This window comes from Solenopsis invicta, unplaced genomic scaffold (genome assembly GCF_016802725.1).
Source record: "Solenopsis invicta isolate M01_SB unplaced genomic scaffold, UNIL_Sinv_3.0 scaffold_593, whole genome shotgun sequence".
Lineage (NCBI taxonomy): Eukaryota > Metazoa > Arthropoda > Insecta > Hymenoptera > Formicidae > Solenopsis > Solenopsis invicta.
In genome coordinates this window covers 1-18,518 of record NW_024105324.1, presented here as the reverse complement: position 1 = coordinate 18,518, position 18,518 = coordinate 1, and the positions used below count along the sequence as shown (strand labels likewise).

At 31.5% G+C, this 18,518-nt stretch overlaps 3 protein-coding genes and 1 pseudogene across 6 annotated transcripts; all 4 read left to right on the top strand.

Annotated features, from left to right (window-relative positions):
* Positions 1–2,297: 2,297 nt before the first annotated feature.
* Positions 2,298–7,338, top strand: LOC120360000. The gene is made up of 3 exons (XM_039459505.1): positions 2,298–2,481; positions 4,904–6,400; positions 7,223–7,338. The coding sequence occupies exons 2-3, from the start codon at positions 5,122–5,124 to the stop codon at positions 7,336–7,338; spliced, it is 1,395 nt and encodes a 464-aa protein (XP_039315439.1). The 5' UTR covers positions 2,298–2,481; positions 4,904–5,121.
* A 1-nt stretch (position 7,339) lies between these two features.
* On the top strand, positions 7,340–10,776 carry LOC113005760 (uncharacterized protein PF07_0086). 4 transcript variants are annotated; one of them, XM_039459501.1, is made up of 6 exons: positions 7,340–7,438; positions 7,625–7,783; positions 8,092–8,202; positions 10,243–10,299; positions 10,399–10,459; positions 10,544–10,776. In XM_039459501.1, the coding sequence occupies exons 1-6, from the start codon at positions 7,366–7,368 to the stop codon at positions 10,671–10,673; spliced, it is 591 nt and encodes a 196-aa protein (XP_039315435.1). In that variant the 5' UTR covers positions 7,340–7,365; the 3' UTR covers positions 10,674–10,776. The 4 variants fall into 4 exon arrangements, with proteins under 4 accessions (XP_039315435.1, XP_039315434.1, XP_039315437.1 ...); XM_039459503.1 differs by having other exon boundaries at positions 7,359–7,438; positions 7,625–7,772; XM_039459500.1 differs by lacking the exons at positions 10,243–10,299; positions 10,399–10,459; positions 10,544–10,776 and adding an exon at positions 8,298–8,983.
* LOC113006291 lies at positions 10,709–12,953 on the top strand. The gene is made up of 3 exons (XM_039459504.1): positions 10,709–10,776; positions 11,176–11,335; positions 11,428–12,953. Exons 1-3 carry the CDS (start codon positions 10,723–10,725, stop codon positions 11,556–11,558), a joined length of 345 nt encoding a protein of 114 aa, XP_039315438.1. The 5' UTR covers positions 10,709–10,722; the 3' UTR covers positions 11,559–12,953.
* A 1,268-nt stretch (positions 12,954–14,221) lies between these two features.
* Positions 14,222–16,051, top strand: LOC113004904 (annotated as a pseudogene).
* Positions 16,052–18,518: the final 2,467 nt, after the last annotated feature.

Below are 18,518 nucleotides of genomic sequence, written 5' to 3'. Positions count from 1 at the left end.
CTTATTAATGATATAGGTTCAGAAGAATTTTCTATAATAATAGACGAATCAACAGATATATCTACTATTAAATACATGGCTTATTGTGTTCGGTATTTTAGTAAGAAGCTCAATAATATAGTCACTAATTTTCTTGGCTTTAGTGAAATTGCTACAGCAACAGCTGATCAACTCTATAATAATTTTACAACATTTATTTCAGAAATTGGACTTGATTTAAAACATCTTATAGCTATTGGAACTGATGGTGCGAGTAATCTGTGTGGAATCAATCATAGTTTGTTCACATTACTAAAAGAAAAAGTTCCAAATTTACAACTTATTAAATGTTCTTGCCATTCGTTAAATTTATGTTCTGCGAAGGCTTGCACAGAGTTACCTTCAAATTTAGAATTTTTATTACGAGAAACAAGAAATTGGTTTGCTAACAGTTCTCTTTGTCAGCTTAAATATTCTGAAATGTATGCAAGACTAAATAACGGCAAGTAACCACTAAAACTTATTCAACTATCTTCGACTCGCTGGTTAGCATGGTCAGATGCTGTATCAGTAAATGTAAAACAATGGAATGAACTGAAAGAATTTTTCCAAACAGTTGCTAAGTCATCAGAAGATAAATGTTATACTGCTAGAACTTTAGCAGAAATGTATGAAATGTATGTATGACTCAAATCTATTATATTTTCTTTTCCTTGATAGAATTTTAAAAGAAATTGCCAATATGAATTTAGCATTTCAAAAGACTGATGTGGACATAACAAAATTATATTCTGACTTACGAATATTTCTATTATCTACAGCAAAACGCATATTTAAACTAAGTTTTTTAAGACCTCTTGAACTTTCAAATGCTTCGTCTAAAATGCTTCAGCACACTGATATAGAATCTGTAAAAAAAGCTTTGGAAAAAGCTGGCTTAAATTTTGGAAATTCTCGACTTCCTTTGGATTCCATAGATTTTGGTACAAAATTTTCATCATATGCTGCTAAAAAGACTATTGCTCAAAATACCTTAAAAATTGTTATGGAAAGAATTGTAGCATTTATGATTCGACTCTGTGAAGAATTAATCAAAAGATTACCATTTAATCTTGCTATTATTGATAAATTACGTTATTTTTCACCGGAAAGTTGTTTATCTCAATTTTCTACTATACCAATAAAGGAATTACCATGGGATTTAGCAGGTACATTTTTTATCATATTAAGCCCAGTTGCACGTTATTATTTTAGCTTTAAGCAAAACTTAATGTATCTGTCTTTATCTTTCTTTCTAAATAAAGACACGTATTTAATTTTTGTTTAAAGCCATAATAACATTGATGCAATCAGACCTAAATGTCATTTCTGTTATTTTTAATAAATTAATTTTAATTTACAGCTACGACTGTAGATAAAAACGCAATTGAAGAGCAATGGCGAAAATTAGGAACACTTAGATTATGTGATATTTCTTTAGATTTTAATGAAAATGTTAATATAACGAAATTTTGGATTGCTGTTTGGAATATTCGAAGTGCAAATGGAAATAGAAGTTTTGGCGACTTAGCTTCGTTTGCCATTCGTGCGTTATCTCTACCTATCAGTAATGCTGACGTGGAAAGAGTTTTTAGCATAATGTCTATTGTGAAAACTAAAGCACGAAACAAAATGTTAATGTCAATGCTTGTAGCTATAATGCGCATTCGTATTCATATGCGTGTATTTAATGTATGTTGCACAAATTATGAGATTACTGATCACATGTTTTCCTTATTTAATAATAGCATTTATGAAAAATCTTATGTAAATGAAGATAATAATGAAACTGAAGATCTCATTTTAACAGAAACAATAAGTCTGATAGAAAATAACTAAAACTTTTATATTTCGTTTAATATATTTGTATACGATTTATATGTGCTGTTATTTAATATAAAATTTATAAATGTTCGTATAAGATTTATAAATGTATATGTAATAGATACAAGTTTATATATTGTTTTATCAATTTATTATTTTCAAGGAAACTTAACATTCTGTAAAAATAAACATATAAATTTAATCTTCTAAGATTTAATATTTTATTTTATTTACATTATATTTAAACAAAAATTTTTTCAATACAAATAAAACTTTTTGCACACATTGTTAACTAAGTAAAAAATATAAATAAAAGATGATTTAAATTAAAAATGCAGTAATAATTATAATTACAAGTTTATAGTATTCAAATTTCTAGCGCATAAAAAGCTAGTGAAAATTTGGGCTATATTGGGCTATTTCAGCGCTGCAGATTGGCGACTCTGTTGTCAGAAAATCTGGCAACCCTGGATCGCGACGTTTAGAAGACCGCGCCCGTCCATGGAAGATCGTGTGTATCACGTTCGCGGGTGTCTCGTGCGCGCAACGTCCCGTCGCTCGTGAAAGGACGCGACGCCGGCAAGAGAGTCGAGGACGTGGCTTTGATTCGCTCTCGTACGAGAGTTAGATAACTTAAAGGTGAAGACCCGCGCTCGTCCGTGGGAGATCGTGATCGTGAACCGTGTTCGCGGGTGCGCGCAACGTCCCGTCGCTCGTGAAAGGACGCGACGCCGGCAAGAGAATCAAGAACGTGGCTTTGATTCGCTCTCGTACGAGAGCTAGATAACTTAAAGGTATGTATTCGCTATTATAGGTTAGAACACGTTGTGCACATTATTGCACATATAATTTGGTGATAATAATATTTTTAAACATTTTAAATTATTTATGTACGAGGTGTGTTCAAAAAGTATCGCGAATTTTGAATTTTCGCGGGTTACGTATATTCGAATTTCGATCTTTTTGTGGCGTTATGTTGGTACTCATGTCTCTCACTTATGCCGACAAGCTCGGCCATTTTGAATGTTCACTTAATTGTTGACAGCTGCTTTGCTTGCACGTGTTTTGGATCGTCTTCGATTTTTACCTATTCAAAAAAATGGATCAAAGAACCTGTATCAAATTTTGTGTGAAAAACGAAATTAAGTGCGCGGATGCATTCCGAATGTTGACTGTGGCATACGGAGAAGCTACCTTGGACCGAAGCAACGTTTATCGGTGGTACAAAATGTTCTCAGAAGGCCGAGAAGATGTGAACGACGAAGAGCGTGCCGGACGCCCGAGCACTTCAACAACAGACGAAAAAATTAATGAAGTGGAGAAAATGGTATTGGCTAATCGTCGAATCACCGTTAGAGAAGTTGCTGAGGACCTAAACATATCGATTGGCTCGTGCCATTCGATTTTTATCAATGATTTGGGCATGAGACGGGTCGCCGCGAAATTCGTACCAAAATTGCTCAATTGCGACCAAAAACAGCATCGCATGAACATTGCTAATGAGATGTTGGACTCTGTCCGCGACGACCCAAATTTGCTCCAGAGGGTCATAACTGGTGACGAATCGTGGGTTTATGGTTATGACGTGGAAACCAAAGCTCAATCATCTCAATGGAAGCTGCCGCACGAACCAAGACCGAAAAAAGCGCGCCAAGTTCGGTCGAATGTGAAAGTTTTGCTGACAGTTTTCTTCGATTGCAGGGGCGTGGTGCATCATGAGTTCTTGCCACAGGGTAGAACGGTCAATAAGGAATATTACCTGCAAGTTATGCGCAATTTGCGCGAAGCAATCCGCCAGAAACGCCCGGATTTGTGGAAGAACAAAAATTGGCTTTTGCACCACGATAACGCCCCTGCTCACACATCGTTGCTTGTGCGCGACTTTTTGGCCAAAAACAACACACTAATGATGCCGCAGCCACCGTATTCCCCAGATCTGGCCCCCTGTGACTTTTTCTTGTTCCCTAAACTGAAGAGGCCCATGAAAGGACGACGTTACGCTACGCTTGACGAGATAAAGACGGCATGGAAGGAGGAGCTGAACAAGATAAAAAAAAAATGATTTTTTGAAGTGCTTCGAAGATTGGAAAAACCGTTGGCACAAGTGTATAATATCTCATGGGGATTACTTTGAAGGGGACAAAATAGATATTCATGAATAAATAAATAATTTTTGAAAAAACACAAATTTCGCGATACTTTTTGAACACACCTCGTATGTATAATTATATATATAACTTATGTAAAGCTTCTTTTATGTGTGTATATATTATAAAAATTATAAGAATCATATTTCATATTATTTTTAAGCATTTTTTATTATTTATAAATGTATAAATATAAAATTTATACATGTATAAACAGTAAAAAATGCTTAAAAATAATATGAAATATGATTCTTATAAACGTTAGTAACAAGAGAACGGGCCAATAACGAAGGCAATAAATAAGGTTGTTCAAATTACATCTATTTTCATATTATAAGTAAATAAGTAACGCGGAACTAGTTTCTGCTTCACTATAGGCCTTCTTCTGCCGCTCTAATTATAAATACATAAATTAACTACGGAGTCAAAGTTTCACATCGAGTCGAAAAAGCGTTTTTATAATATTGTCGCAACTATTATTTCCTTATCTCATAAATGCATGCTAGTATCCGTTGTTCGTGACGAAGATCTTTGTATTGTATTTGCCTATCCATCGTATATCTGCGTCAAAATTCGTATAGTTTTTATAATCATTACTTGTAATATGAAAATAGATGTAATTTAAACAACTTTATTTATTGCTCGTTATTGGCCCGTTCTCTTGTTACTAACGTTTATGAAAATACGAGCGACATGTATTATTATATATGATTCTTATAATTTTTGTATGATTAATGCTGTCTATACAATATAACTTGTTAAAAGTAATTTTTAAATAATTTTATTATACTATGAAATTGATAGTAATTGTGTGATTCTTTAATCTTAAATTGAAAAATTATGAATTTAAACATTATAATTATTTTAAACTGTTTTTTTTCTTTTTTTTTGAACGTAATGTAATATTTGTTTAGCATTTTATCTGTGAGTGACCACAACTGCATCATGCCAAAGGATATACGGTATTTATCTAGGAGACGAAAGGAGCAGTTAATAAATTATCAATTACATTGTCATGAAGATCCTCCTTTGTCGCAATCAATTATTCGAAACATAGCACTTGAAGCAGTAGATGAAGCGGTAGATGAATCGGTAAATGAAGCAATAAATATTGGTTGTATATCTTATAGAAATGATGACATTGCCGACAGATCTAAACGGATTAGATGCATTAGAATCACAGTCTCATGTAGAAAGCGAATATGAAGAACATATTGAATCACAAAATGACACTCCTGTGACATTGGAAGATGTCACAGATTGTATGGATGAAACGACTTTACGAACAGATTTACACAGATTAATAATAGAAGATAATATTTCACATAACAGTGCTAACAAATTACTTCTGATTCTAAGAAAACACGGTCATGTAGAATTACCTAGCGATGTTAGACTTTTACTTCAAACCCCACGAAATGCGTCTGTAAATTTTAAAGTTATAGATAATGGTCACTATATACACTTTGGCCTTTATTTTGCTCTGGAGCGATCCATAAAAATATGTCACAAATTTTTGAAAGCAAAAGAAATAAAATTAAATGTAAATGTAGACGGTTTGCCACTGTCCAAGAGTTCTGGCAGCCAATTTTGGCCTATTATGGCATCCATTGAGGAAATTGATGTTTATACAGCGCCTTTCATAATTGGAGTATATCATGGTATGCGCAAACCTAATGATGCTAATGAATTTCTTTCTGATTTTGTAAATGAATTTATTGAACTTTCTCAACGTGGTATAACTGTTTGCAATGAAACATATACGGTTGTTATTAATGCAATAGTATGTGACGCTCCGGCTAGATCATTTATTAAATATACCAAAAGTCATACTGGATATTTTTCATGTTCTAGATGTGTACAAGAAGGCGATTTTTTCAACAATAGAGTCATTTTTCCTGAAATTGATTGTACTTTACGTACAAACAAAACATTTAGAAATCGAATTCACATTGAACATCACATAGGTAATTCTATATTAGAAAAATTATTAATTGATATGGTTTTACAAATTCCACTGGATTATATGCATTTAGTTTGTTTAGGTGTCATGAAAAGATTGCTGCAATTATGGGTTAAAGGCAACAAAAATATTAGATTGTCAGCAGAAGGTGTAAATTCAGTTTCGAATTATCTAATTGCGATTAAGTCCTGTATTCCATCTGAATTTGCCAGAAAACCAAGAAGTTTACATGATCTGGACAGATGGAAAGCTACAGAGTTTCGTCAATTCTTAATGTATACTGGAATTGTTATTATGAAATCAATAATGCGACCGATACTTTACGATCATTTTGTCTCTCTTAGTGTTGCTATAAGGATATTAAGCGATCCGCAATTATGTATATCATTTAATGCTTATGCAAATTCTCTATTAGTATGGTTTGTTTCCAATTATGGAAATATTTATGGTAATGAATATTTGTCATACAATGTTCATAATCTCGTTCATCTTGCCAACGATGTAAAAACTTTTGGTTGTTTAGACAATTTTAGCTGCTTTAAATTTGAAAATCATATGCAAAAAATTAAAAAGAAGTTACATCAATCTGGAAAACCATTACAAGAATTATTAAATCGAATCTTTGAAGAATTACAAGTACCAATCCAGCCGCTCAATCACACGATGCAATATCCAATTGTAGTTTATAAACATCAATCAGATAATAAGGACATTTCTTATTTACAATTTAAATGTTTCAAGATTGGAATAAATAAAAGTGACAATTGTGCTTTTCTCGATGATAACTCGGTGGTTTTTATTTTTGATATATTTCAACAAAATCGGGTGTTATGTACCCGTGTAAAACGTTTTATAAATCCAAAATCGTTTTTTACTGCACCGTGCGATTCGAGAAAGCTTGGCATATTTCTATTATCAAACACTACTACATTTGACATTATAACAATTCCAGTAACACGAATACAAATGAAATGTTTTAAAGTGAAATATCTTGATGAAGTTGATTCTTATGTTACAATACCGCTTCCTCTTACTAATGATTAGGTGCAGTACAAGTTTATTGTAATATGTTTTAATGTTATAACTTCGTAACAATTTTGTACTTTAATTTGAACTTTCGTTTTCTATGTTAAATACCGTGCAGATTTTGATATCTTGGATTCTGAAGGTTATCAAAAGGTTGGTATTTCGGTATAAAAGTGTTTAGTAAAACCTTAATTTTGGGTAGATGTTATGTATATTAATGTAAATATTATAATCCTTTTTACAGATCGCAAGGCAAGAATGTCGAATTACAATTATGCGGTTGTACAGTTCCCCGCAGACCAAACATATTCAGAAATACCAATAGCATGGCTTAAAGAAGATGACTCGCAGTGCTGGTGACCGCCTAGAACATCAAACTATCCGCAGATGATTGCAAACTGTGAAAGTCCGGATTATAAAACATGGGCCACTTATAAAATAAACGTCGTAAAATTGTGCAATAAGTATAGTGGAGCCTAATACTTAGAACTTGTTCGGTTCAGTCGTTATTAATAAGTTCCTTAGGTACTCGTGAGTGGCCGGTTCGCGTATAGATATACGGGGTTGTCTCGCGCTATATTTATCATATTGTGTCTCTCGATTTTATATGTGTGTCATTATACAGACTTTTTCTTTTATTCTTTAGCATCTCTTGAATCAGCACGAAAACATGCAGCAGATTCACAATATCAGACGATCGATGAAGACCGGTTAGGAAGAGGACAAAGGCCACATGTTCCATATAATCGTTTCAGTAGTGACGCAGAAGAGTGCTCAACAAACAAACCTCGAAAGTATGTAAAAAGTACGTATTTGTATCAATAATATATCTTTACTACATATCACGTTTACATTATAAATGTTTTTGTCTTTGTTTTAAATACTGCACAAGTATTTGTCAATGTCCTGATCTCGTTAGGCTGTCGCTACATTATGTGCGTTTTCGCGATTCGTGTATTTGTATACCATTTATGCTAAGCTAAATATGTATACCATTTGTGCTGAATAATAACTTATTGTAACTAAAAATATTAATTTAAATTGTTAGTAGTACTCATTATGTTTTTATTTTTATTTGTAACGCAGTTATATGAAATGTTTTAATTTTTGCAGAAAAACAAGTCGACATTGTTACTTCTAGGCCACCATCGTGCCCTGAAAATTTTGGCTTATCTGAAAAAGGAGCAAACCGCGAATATAGACAAGTTACAACGTCACAACAAGGTATGTTATCAATATAACATTAATTATATGTAATAAATTATATACATGTGTGTCATATAATTTATACATATAATTTATGTTTTAATTTTTTGTAGCAAAACGACTCAAAACGAACAACACTGGTGTTGCTAAACCACTATCACATCCTGAGAGCTTGAAATCATTTAATAAAGGATCAAACGATGAACGTAATAAAATGTCACAAGGGGATAGAAACGCCAATACGAGCACTATTGTCTGTAGGAATAAGTCACCATTGTTGTTTGATGACCGCGAACCTTCTGATGTAGAATATAACGATGAATATAATAGTGACGACTATAATAACGATGAATACAATAACGATGAATCTAATAACGAGGAACATAATAACGATGAAATTCCAACGTCACAAGGTATATTATCAATATTACGTACATTTTGTGTGTGTTATGCGTATATCCCAATGAAAACAGCGTACTCAAAATGATGTCAAAACCGTCATTTAACCGTTTTATGTGTAAATTCATTAATACTAATCTACGTTGAAAATATTTTAATTTATCTCTTAATCATTATATATATGTATATGTGATTTTGTAGCAATTTTTTACTCTAAATTATAGTTAATACACCTTGTAAAAAAACAAAGGATGAAACGATATCACAGTTAAATAACGGTAATATACAAGAAAGCAATAGTAGCCCATTATTAGAATTTGCTTCCGATACGGAAATTGCATCAGATGCAAATGAATCTTTGTACAAAAATACCGACGAAAATAAAAGTCCATCAATGCTAGACTGTAGACGATATTTAAGGAAGAGATCTCGACTTGCATTTCATTCAGTCAAGAATAATGCAAATGCAACTGTTGCTAAAAATAGTGATACAACACTAGTCAACAACACTACTGAAACCGATGAAGATGAAGTGATAGAAGCCAGTCCTATGCAAAGAAGTGTTGCATCTAAAGTCAAACAGTGTTTGAAATTGAAAAGGAAAATTCCTGTAAAACGTTTAGATTTTTCATTATATCCTTCGCCTAAACATATTTCTACGCAAATGGAAAATGTTAATACATTAAAAGATAAAGTTAACATAAGTTATTTTTCACCAATAAAAGTGCATAAGAAGACCGATATTCAAATTAAAAAATTTATTAAAGTCCAAAATGAAGATCAACCATTAACGAATAAAATAAATAATTTCAATTTGGATGACACAGAAAACAAGCCACAAGAAAAAATAACGATATTGGAAAAGTTTAATGTGTAAATATCGTTTAATAATTGTGTTAATGTAAGTTGCTTTTATATTTAATAAAAACGTTATTTACAGAAGGTCAAAAGAAAGGACGTTTCAAAGCAGCTTAACATGCGATGTAAAGCTGATAGAGCAAAATTAAAAGGCTCGGATTGCTGAGAATGCAGAGAAGTAATGCAATATTAATAACAATATAGTTATGAGATATGAATAAATAAATAAATATAAATGATTATAAATATAAATCAAAAAATAAATATAAATAAATAAATAAAAATATTTTCATAAAAAAGTAATTCATGACATTTGATTTTTAGTATTATCAGACTTTGAAATTGTCTAAAGAAGAATTGCAAAAGCGGAAGAATCAATGCTCGCGACATCGGGACAGATTTGAGCGACCAAAGACACCAGAAGGTGTAATAGTTTATTTTATTATCATTCTTTTAGGTCATACATATACATATGTGCAATAAATATAATCTTTTTAAAGGTTTTTGGGATCCGGAGTTTTCTGAGACATTTGGCACTTATTGATAGCTAATAAAAGGTGAAATGTTTCGTGATTCGAAATTGTGACACGTGGTACAGAAGCATGTCTTCATTTTGATAACTCATTTTTACATCATACTCCTCATCAATTTCATGTCACTTTGACATCATTTTTACCACGTTGTTTTCACTGGGATGCGTTCATGTACACATGCATAATTAAAACTTTTTATTTCTTACTATTTACAAGCAATATATGTATTAAAAAACTAAAAATAAAATATTGATGTATACATTTTCAGAACAAGACAATCAATCTTCAGGATTTAAGGAAACTTGGCAAGATGTATCCGTAATAAGTACGACATATATTTATAAGAAAGATTAATTACTTGTAAATGTATATAATGTAATGTAAATGTATTACTGGATATAATAAATTTATTGAAATATTTCAGATTTTGTGTCTCCATTGCGTGCTCAACAAGCTCTACAGCAGAAGAATTTCTCATATAAAACGTAAATAATTCTTGCACTATTTATATTTTATGTAGCACTCGTTTTAAGTACTTTTATATAAATGGAATATTGTTGATGTTGCAGGCTGCCTACAGCGACTCTTACAAATGCAAGCAGCATCAAATTTAACTCTCAAGGACATAAAACAACGACAAATAAAACTAGAAAATGTTATCAAAAGCATTACACCCATTGGATTAAAACCATTGGATAGTGATGACAGTTTGATTGTGGAATTATTACCGTTGGCCACAATAAATAATATGAAAGAATTTGATTCTTTATTAAAAACTTCAAACGAAGCAGTGACGCAATTTGTAAGTTTATACATTTATTTCTTTATTTTATAAATGCGTTTTATTAAAACTTCCACTAAATTTATAGATGCAATTATTATATTATTACAACTGCAAAAGTGTGATGCTTTCTTTTTTCTAAAACATTTCTGACTCTTTTATAAATTAATAAAAAGATAAAAATGAGTTGATTCTATCTATTATTTTATATGTTATTCTGCGATCCAAACATAATACAGATACGCAATATTTTTCTTATTAATTAAAGAATATATATATAATATATTATAACTTTTAATTGTTGCTACTTTTCCACAATACTGATTTGTAACTACTTCATATTGTGAAGTTACTATTATCTATTTTAAATCTTTATATATTATTATTAATACGCCAAATTTGGAATTCTATTTTTTACAGAAACAATTTTTATTAAAAATCGGAGGAAATAATCCGAGGGATAATATACATCGTATTCTAAAAAAGATTTTTACCAACGAGTGTGCTGTAAACTGCTCTTGGAAGGGTGTACGAAAAAATTTCCGGCTGGACAATTTACATTTCATAAAAATGATAAGACGTATGTAAGAAATGTTGGTAAATCCTATACATTAAAAATATATTTTTTGTAATATCTATTTATATTGCTCATATTTTTATTTTTGTTTTTAGGACATATTACTTCGCACCATATGACGCTCACAGAGTCCGAATTTGATAACATCGCGGCTGAATGGATCCGCTTCGCAAAACAGCGTAACATAAGAGAAGAAAAAGAGAAGGATAAGGAGAATAAAACTTAAGGAGCCGTTGAAGGAGACCAAGTGGTGCGGTAGCGTCAATCCATGCTCGGAGAGTAAGCCGATCATCGACTATCATTGGTAGTCAACCAATGGTGTTTAATTCATAAACAATGTCTGATATTTTAAAGAGAAATTCGAATAGCTGACTCGCGTCGTATCGCGTTTCCGCTTGTATCACTGAAATGCATTTGAAACTCGATTTTCACTCCGAGCGCACGGCGTTTCGATCTTTTTTTGTTTTTGAAATGATTGAACAATCGGCATTGTTTGTTTGTTTGTTGTGCGGAATATTTCTACAAGGAGATAGTGCCAGCACTCCTCGTTTGGACCAGTGGGTGCTGGGACTGTCCTCTGTCGAGGACAGAGTCCGCATTGGTCGATGTCCTTGATCCAGCTTTGACCAGTGGGTGCTGGAACTGTTCCTTTTAGGAATAGAGTCCGCACTAGCCTATAAATCTTCTAGAGGAACACGAATACATCTCCTTTTGATGTCCACTAGACAAGCATGCTCGTACAATGATTCAGAAGAGATTATTAAACTACAGGTATAAGTCCGATAAACGCGTTATGATAAAGTGAGGGATAGTATAAGTTATATATTATAAGTTAATTATAAGTATCAATATTACTTGTCATACAATTCTGAAATTTGAATCACATTGTCGGTGTTCAAAATATCTTATGTTCATTAAACCGCTAGTAAAATTTTTTCTTTTTTTACGAACGCAATTTGATTTTCTTTTTACAAAGTTGTGATTGAAAATCAGAGATTGTACAATTGACTAGTTTTACGCGTTATGATAAAGTGAGGGATAGTATAAGTTATATAAGTTAATTATAAGTATCAATATTATTTGTCATACAATTCTGAAATTTGAATCACATTGTCGGTATTCAAAATGTCTTATGTTCATTCAACCGCTAGTAAAATTTTATCTTTTTTTACGAACGCAATTTGATTTCCTTTTTTACAAAGTTGTGATTGAAAATCAGAGATTGTACAATTGACTAGTTTTACTTTTTATAGAGAATTGGCTGGTGGACTCCGCAACAAAAACAGATTCATGTCTGATGCTTATAATAGCATATACATATGTGCAATTACAGCCTATATTTAATTATACAACAACAATAGATCTGTTTAAATTGAAGAATGTGGAAGCCACCAGCCAATATGAAATTTAGATTTTAGAATATATGCGATATATACCAAAGATTTTATATGTGAGGAATCCTTGACTGGATCAATATGTATTGTGATAAAAAGCTATGATTAACCAAAAATGTTCATTAACCAAATAAGAAAAATGTTATATATTAATATAATATATGTACAAAAATATAATATATATTTTCTACATGTTTTGAGTGCAAAATATATCTAATAAAATATGATTACTCAATATTTATATTTGTCCCTTTCCTACGCAAAAACATATGTCTTTTGCACATATTAATTCCAGAAAAGGTTTTTAAATTAATTTCGAGCAAAAGCAAATAAAACAGTTTGTTTTTGCTTAAAATTAATTTAAAAACCTTTTCTGAAATTAGTATGTACAAAAGGCAAATTATAAATTAATTAATATACAATAAAATATACGATAACGATTACACTGCAGTTATATTACAATAATGCTTTAAATTATATTACTTCTATATAAATGTTATATAACATCGCTTATATCTATGTCATATAACTGCAATAATCCATGAATGCGAAATTACAACTAACGTGTACATAATTGTTATATCCGTGTAATATTGCGTGTTACATTTCGTTATATAGTGGCAGTATAATCGTTATATATCTGTGTTTGCTGGGCAAGTATAAATACGCCCCAGTACCGGAGCTGTAGCCATATTGAATCTCAAAATTTGGACCCAGTTCTGATTGGTCTACATTATGGTCTATTGCGCATCTGGTTACTTGTTTCACCTTTCTTCTTACATCATGGTTGCGCATACTTCGACGCTGTGTATCAACGCGTTACGCGTGGCAGATAGCTGAATCATTCTTTTGCTTTCTTATTTCTTTCCATAAAAGAAAAAAAATGATTGGCTACTTCGCCACACGTAACGCGTTGACGCGTGGTGTGTGCATTGAGCATATGTGTGTATGTGTACAGTTTGTGCCAGGTATGCCTGGGGTCCGATTCTAGGGTCCACGTTTTGTTCTTAGTTGTTTTTACGTTTATGACTATTATAAGTGGATGCTGCGTTAGCGATCATGAATGTATCGTAGTGTTAGTAAATTATGTTTTGACAGCCGGCCGATGTAACCTCAGTTTTGATTGGTGAAATCTCAGAAATATTCCAAAGCTTAATTAAAAAGAAGCGGATCAAAGCCTTTGATAATTATCGTTACAAACACTGTTGACTATCCTTACATTTATTAAAGAATACGGTAATGTCTCGCACCAAGTCTTATTATTACCTGTAATCGTCAGAAAAACAGCTCACAAAGTATATTTTCTTATTGTCAAATAATAACAATTTTTTATTTTCAAAACTACAATCTGATATATCAAAGGCTTCGTTTCTTTTCAATTAAGCTTTGGAATATTTCGGAGATTTCACCGATCAAAACTGAAGTTACATCGGCCGGCTGTCAAAACATAATTTACTAACACTACGATACATTCATGATCGTTGACGCAGCATTTGCTTATAATAGTCATAAAAGTAAAAACAACTAAGAACAAAACATGGACCCTAGAATCGGACCCCAGGCATACCTGGCACGAACTGTACATACATGAGTTTCGCGTGGCGGAACCGGCAGAACATGTGCTGTGGCTGATAATAGTGGCTGATAGTAGCTGATTCTGGCTGATCTTGATATTGTAAAATTGCTCGCTCTGCATGTGTTATGCAAACACCGCAGTATGATTATCGTGTTTCAGTTTTAGATGAAGAGAACGTCGACAAATCTAACCTACGAGAACAGGATTGTTTCGAGGAAGCAGATGTACTGCCAAACGACATTCAGCACCTTCTCTTTGCCTTCACGTAATTTCTATTCGCGTCCTTCATTATAATCGTCCTTCAGAGGAATCTGGTTACTATTTACACCGGATCCGGTTACTATTTACACCGAGGTGTTACACCCGGATTCGTCGGCGAGCTCGCAATCACATTATCGATCTTACGTCAATCTTGTACAATAAGAGCATATTGTAACTTCGACATGTTTAAGTTTAAGAAAATCGTAAGTTAATTATTATTACATTAATAATTATTAATTGTTTAAAATTTTAAAAGTCCTGAACTAATAACTTAATCGTTTTTTTTTTAATAATTATTGTATTAATTGTAATTTAACTTGGTTTTTTGTTATAGTTTATTCAATTTAATTGTAGTTCTAGATACACAGGAATGTGAGGATGTATAATTGTATTTTGTTGTTTGCATTAGGGTCACAAATGCAGTTATTGGTGGTACTTATCTCCCAGAATCATGCAATTTAATGGAACATTTATGCTTTCATTCATTTGATAAAGATATACAGGAACTTAATGTAGATGATAATGCCGTAGTTATTGTCGGTAAGTTTTATATTATATAATTAGATCGAAATAAATTATTTGTTGTCGTTTATTGTTGGGAAAATAAATATGACATTATAATTTCATGTTTATTTTCTTACCTGCTCCACCTTCCTTCTTACATCATGATACTAAGACAATATTAAATTTATGCTTGTTTTATTAATTTTACAGTATGTAAAGATCAGTATGATGGTTTGTCCAAATCGACAAATAATCAATGTCATCAGGAAACTAATGATGATGATGAGCAACAGGAAATGAATATAGATGAATTCTGGATTAGTTGTGTGGTTACCAAGCAAGCATTGTTCGATCACTGAATTCCTGCAAGCGAACGAACAAATTTAAAGAAACAAGCGCATTGGCAAGAAGTGTGCATTCTAATGAGAGGTTAGTCTAAAAATTTTATCATAGCAAAACTGCAGAAATAAGTATAAATAATTGATTAAAATTAAGTACATTCAGTACTACGATCGTTAAGTAGTAATTTAATGTGATTGGTTGGTTGTAAAGATAAAAAACTAATCACATTCAACTCCTACTTAGCTGCTTAGTGAGCGATCGTAGTACATATTACGTATTTGTTCGGAATCGATTCCGATCGGAATTATTCCCTAGAAAATACAATAGAAATTTAGGGGAAAACGGAATAATTCCGATCGGAATCGATTCCGAACAAATGCATAATACGTGCCCAGGATGCACCCATTATATTATGCACGCACTAATCTTTTACTTTTGTAATTTTTTTCTATTTAGGAGTTTTAAGTGTAGAAAAAGCGAAGATGGAGGTATCTTCGAGACTGCTATATGAAGGCCAAAAAAAAAAGAAAATGAATATATCCCAAGTGGGTCTGCTGCTATAAATGAATCCTTAAAAAGGAAAAGTTTATTCCGTTTTTACCAGCAGATGAAGTTTCTTGATGACGTTTAAGTAAAATCTGTGTAAGTATAATGCAATTGCCACCATGTTATTATTAGTCATTGAAATAATTTTATATTTATGGATTGTGCACACTGGACGTAATCAGGGTTATGTAATAGTCTGTCTTCGATTTTAGGACGTGCAGCAGTCTATCAAGTACAAGTATTAACCTTTAAACACACCGATCCTGTAAAATACGGAAACACATTTTCGGGACTGAGAGACTTTTTCAAATTTGAGAAGCTATAACTTTGATTATAATTAATATTTTTCAACAATTTTTTTTAAATGAAAGTTCAGAATTTCAGGAGTGTGACTGCACAATCGGCATTGCAGAAAAATAATTTATTGTGAAGTTATAAAGGAAAAATCATTAAGCAAGAATGAGAAATTGGTCAAAAATTCACTTTTCCTTCGAAAAATCATATCTTCGCAACAAAAAACTTTTAAGGACTTTCAAATACGGCGTTTTAAAGCTAAAGAGTCACACTTTCAAAATAAAATTTGGCAATGTTATTTCTTTTAAAAAGTATAATTATGTAACATGGAGAATATAAGGTATTTTTGAGCATCTAAAAATCCACTTTAAAGAAAAAATCATATTTTTGCAACAAAAAACTTTTAAAGACTTTACAATACGGCGTTTTAAAGCTAAAGATTCATACTTTCAAAAAAAATTATATCATTGTCATTTTTATTAAAAGATTTACTTACGTAACAAGGCAAATGTGAGGTATTTTTGATTAAATTGTATCTAAAATTGAAAATTGATGTGTTTCATGATATATTTTGGAAAAACTTTCTTTTCTAGAGCATTCTATAGTATTCCAACTTTAGACAGAGTATATGCGAATAACATCCGCGAATCGACCGGTTCGAACGTATTTTGTCCAGTTTTTTTAATAATTGAATACATTTTTCCCAATATCTAGTTTTCTACTTCGCGGATATGGTCTCATCATATAAGTCGTTAGTGGAAATGCTTTATCCGCGACTAAAACATAAGGCAGGGCTGATCCCGTCATTTCGCCTTGCTTCGGCTTTGACAATTTAAATGTTAAAATGTTTAAATTTTTTAATTTAAAAATGATCAAATTTAAAGAAACAATTTTGTCAAATTAAATATAACTTTTCTCTGTATATTTGACATGCAGAAGAATTTTGATTGTAGAAAATTAAGGATGTTGTTAAGACTTTTAATCCTTAAAAGGAATGTTTGGTATTAGTTATGATTAACAAGATATTCATGATTAAATGTGGAGTAAATTAGATCATTGACAATTTGCCTATTAATTTTCAATTAAGTATGTTTATTTAAACTTGAGGGTTTTTTAGGTCGCCGAATACAAATCTAGTATCAAAATTAACAAATTCAAGACGGTAAATTCAATATGGCGAATATCAAAACATCAGAACCCGGACATTTCCTGAGTTTTTACATCCGCCTTATTGAATTCATCATTTTAAATTTGTCAATTTTGATCATCAGATTTGTGTATTCAGCGATCTAAAAAACCTTTAAATTTAAGTGAACGTAATTAAAAAATAATTGACAAACGCAATAATCAAATTTGCAGCTTTTCCGCAATTTACCCGCATTTAATCATGAGTATCTTATTAACCATAGTCGACACTAAAAATTTCTTTTGAGGTCTGAAAGTCCTAACAATATATTTAATTTAGATTACAGTCAAAATTTTCCATCACGTTTTATACCGTAATTACAATATGATAAAATACGTAAAAATAATCCTGTTTGCAATTTTAATTTATTTCAATACCAAACTAAGATTGCGTAATTTTCTGATAGTTTGAAACTATTTCAATAGAAGACTCTTGGTTTAAATCCTCAAATAGGTTTGAAATAATGAAAAATAAAAATGGATCTAAATAATTCTAATAAAAAAAAATTGCAAAACTGACAAAAGACGAAACAAATTATATTTATTAGTGATAAAACTAAATTTGTCAGTTGTTTCCATAATAAAATTCGTTTATTATTTCAATACAGCACTAGACATTAGAACGCTAATTAAAAAAGAATTTCTCATAATATCGTTATTTGGGGACAAAATTGAGTTGAAAAAAAATCTAAAGGATTACTCAAACTACCCAAAATGAAGGACTGTTTTTTACAATAAAGGACATAGAATCACTGTAATAATACGATAAAATTAAGATTGTGCTCATCATATGATTTTTATTTTGAAAACTTGTCTTAGTATAATAAGTAATATACATATAATATACCTCTTCAATTTTTTTTCTTTGAACGACGACTGTAAAATCATATGCATACGTAGAGCATAATGTGAAACGTTTCCTTGACTCGGATATCGACGATTCGAAAAGCCGTCTCGATCTCGAAATACGATAAACTTACGATAAACCGATTAACTTAATTTACAACATCGGCCGCTCGGCTAAAAATCAATTGATGTCGCCGCTTAAACTTAAGGCAATCTGAATGTAATGCTCGTTAATTTG

Coding starts and splice junctions, on each gene's coding strand:
- LOC113006291 (XM_039459504.1), top strand. CDS start 10,723: ATGAAAGAATTTGATTCTTTATTAAAAACTTCAAACGAAGCAGTGACG. Junction 10,777..11,175: donor ACGAAGCAGTGACGCAATTT/GTAAGTTTATAC, acceptor TATTTTTTACAG/AAACAATTTTTATTAAAAAT. Junction 11,336..11,427: donor TTTCATAAAAATGATAAGAC/GTATGTAAGAAA, acceptor TTTTGTTTTTAG/GACATATTACTTCGCACCAT.
- LOC120360000 (XM_039459505.1), top strand. CDS start 5,122: ATGATGACATTGCCGACAGATCTAAACGGATTAGATGCATTAGAATCA. Junction 6,401..7,222: donor CAATTATGGAAATATTTATG/GTAATGAATATT, acceptor TCCTTTTTACAG/ATCGCAAGGCAAGAATGTCG.
- LOC113005760 (XM_039459500.1), top strand. CDS start 7,366: ATGATTGCAAACTGTGAAAGTCCGGATTATAAAACATGGGCCACTTAT. Junction 7,784..8,091: donor ACCTCGAAAGTATGTAAAAA/GTACGTATTTGT, acceptor TAATTTTTGCAG/AAAAACAAGTCGACATTGTT. Junction 8,203..8,297: donor AGTTACAACGTCACAACAAG/GTATGTTATCAA, acceptor AATTTTTTGTAG/CAAAACGACTCAAAACGAAC.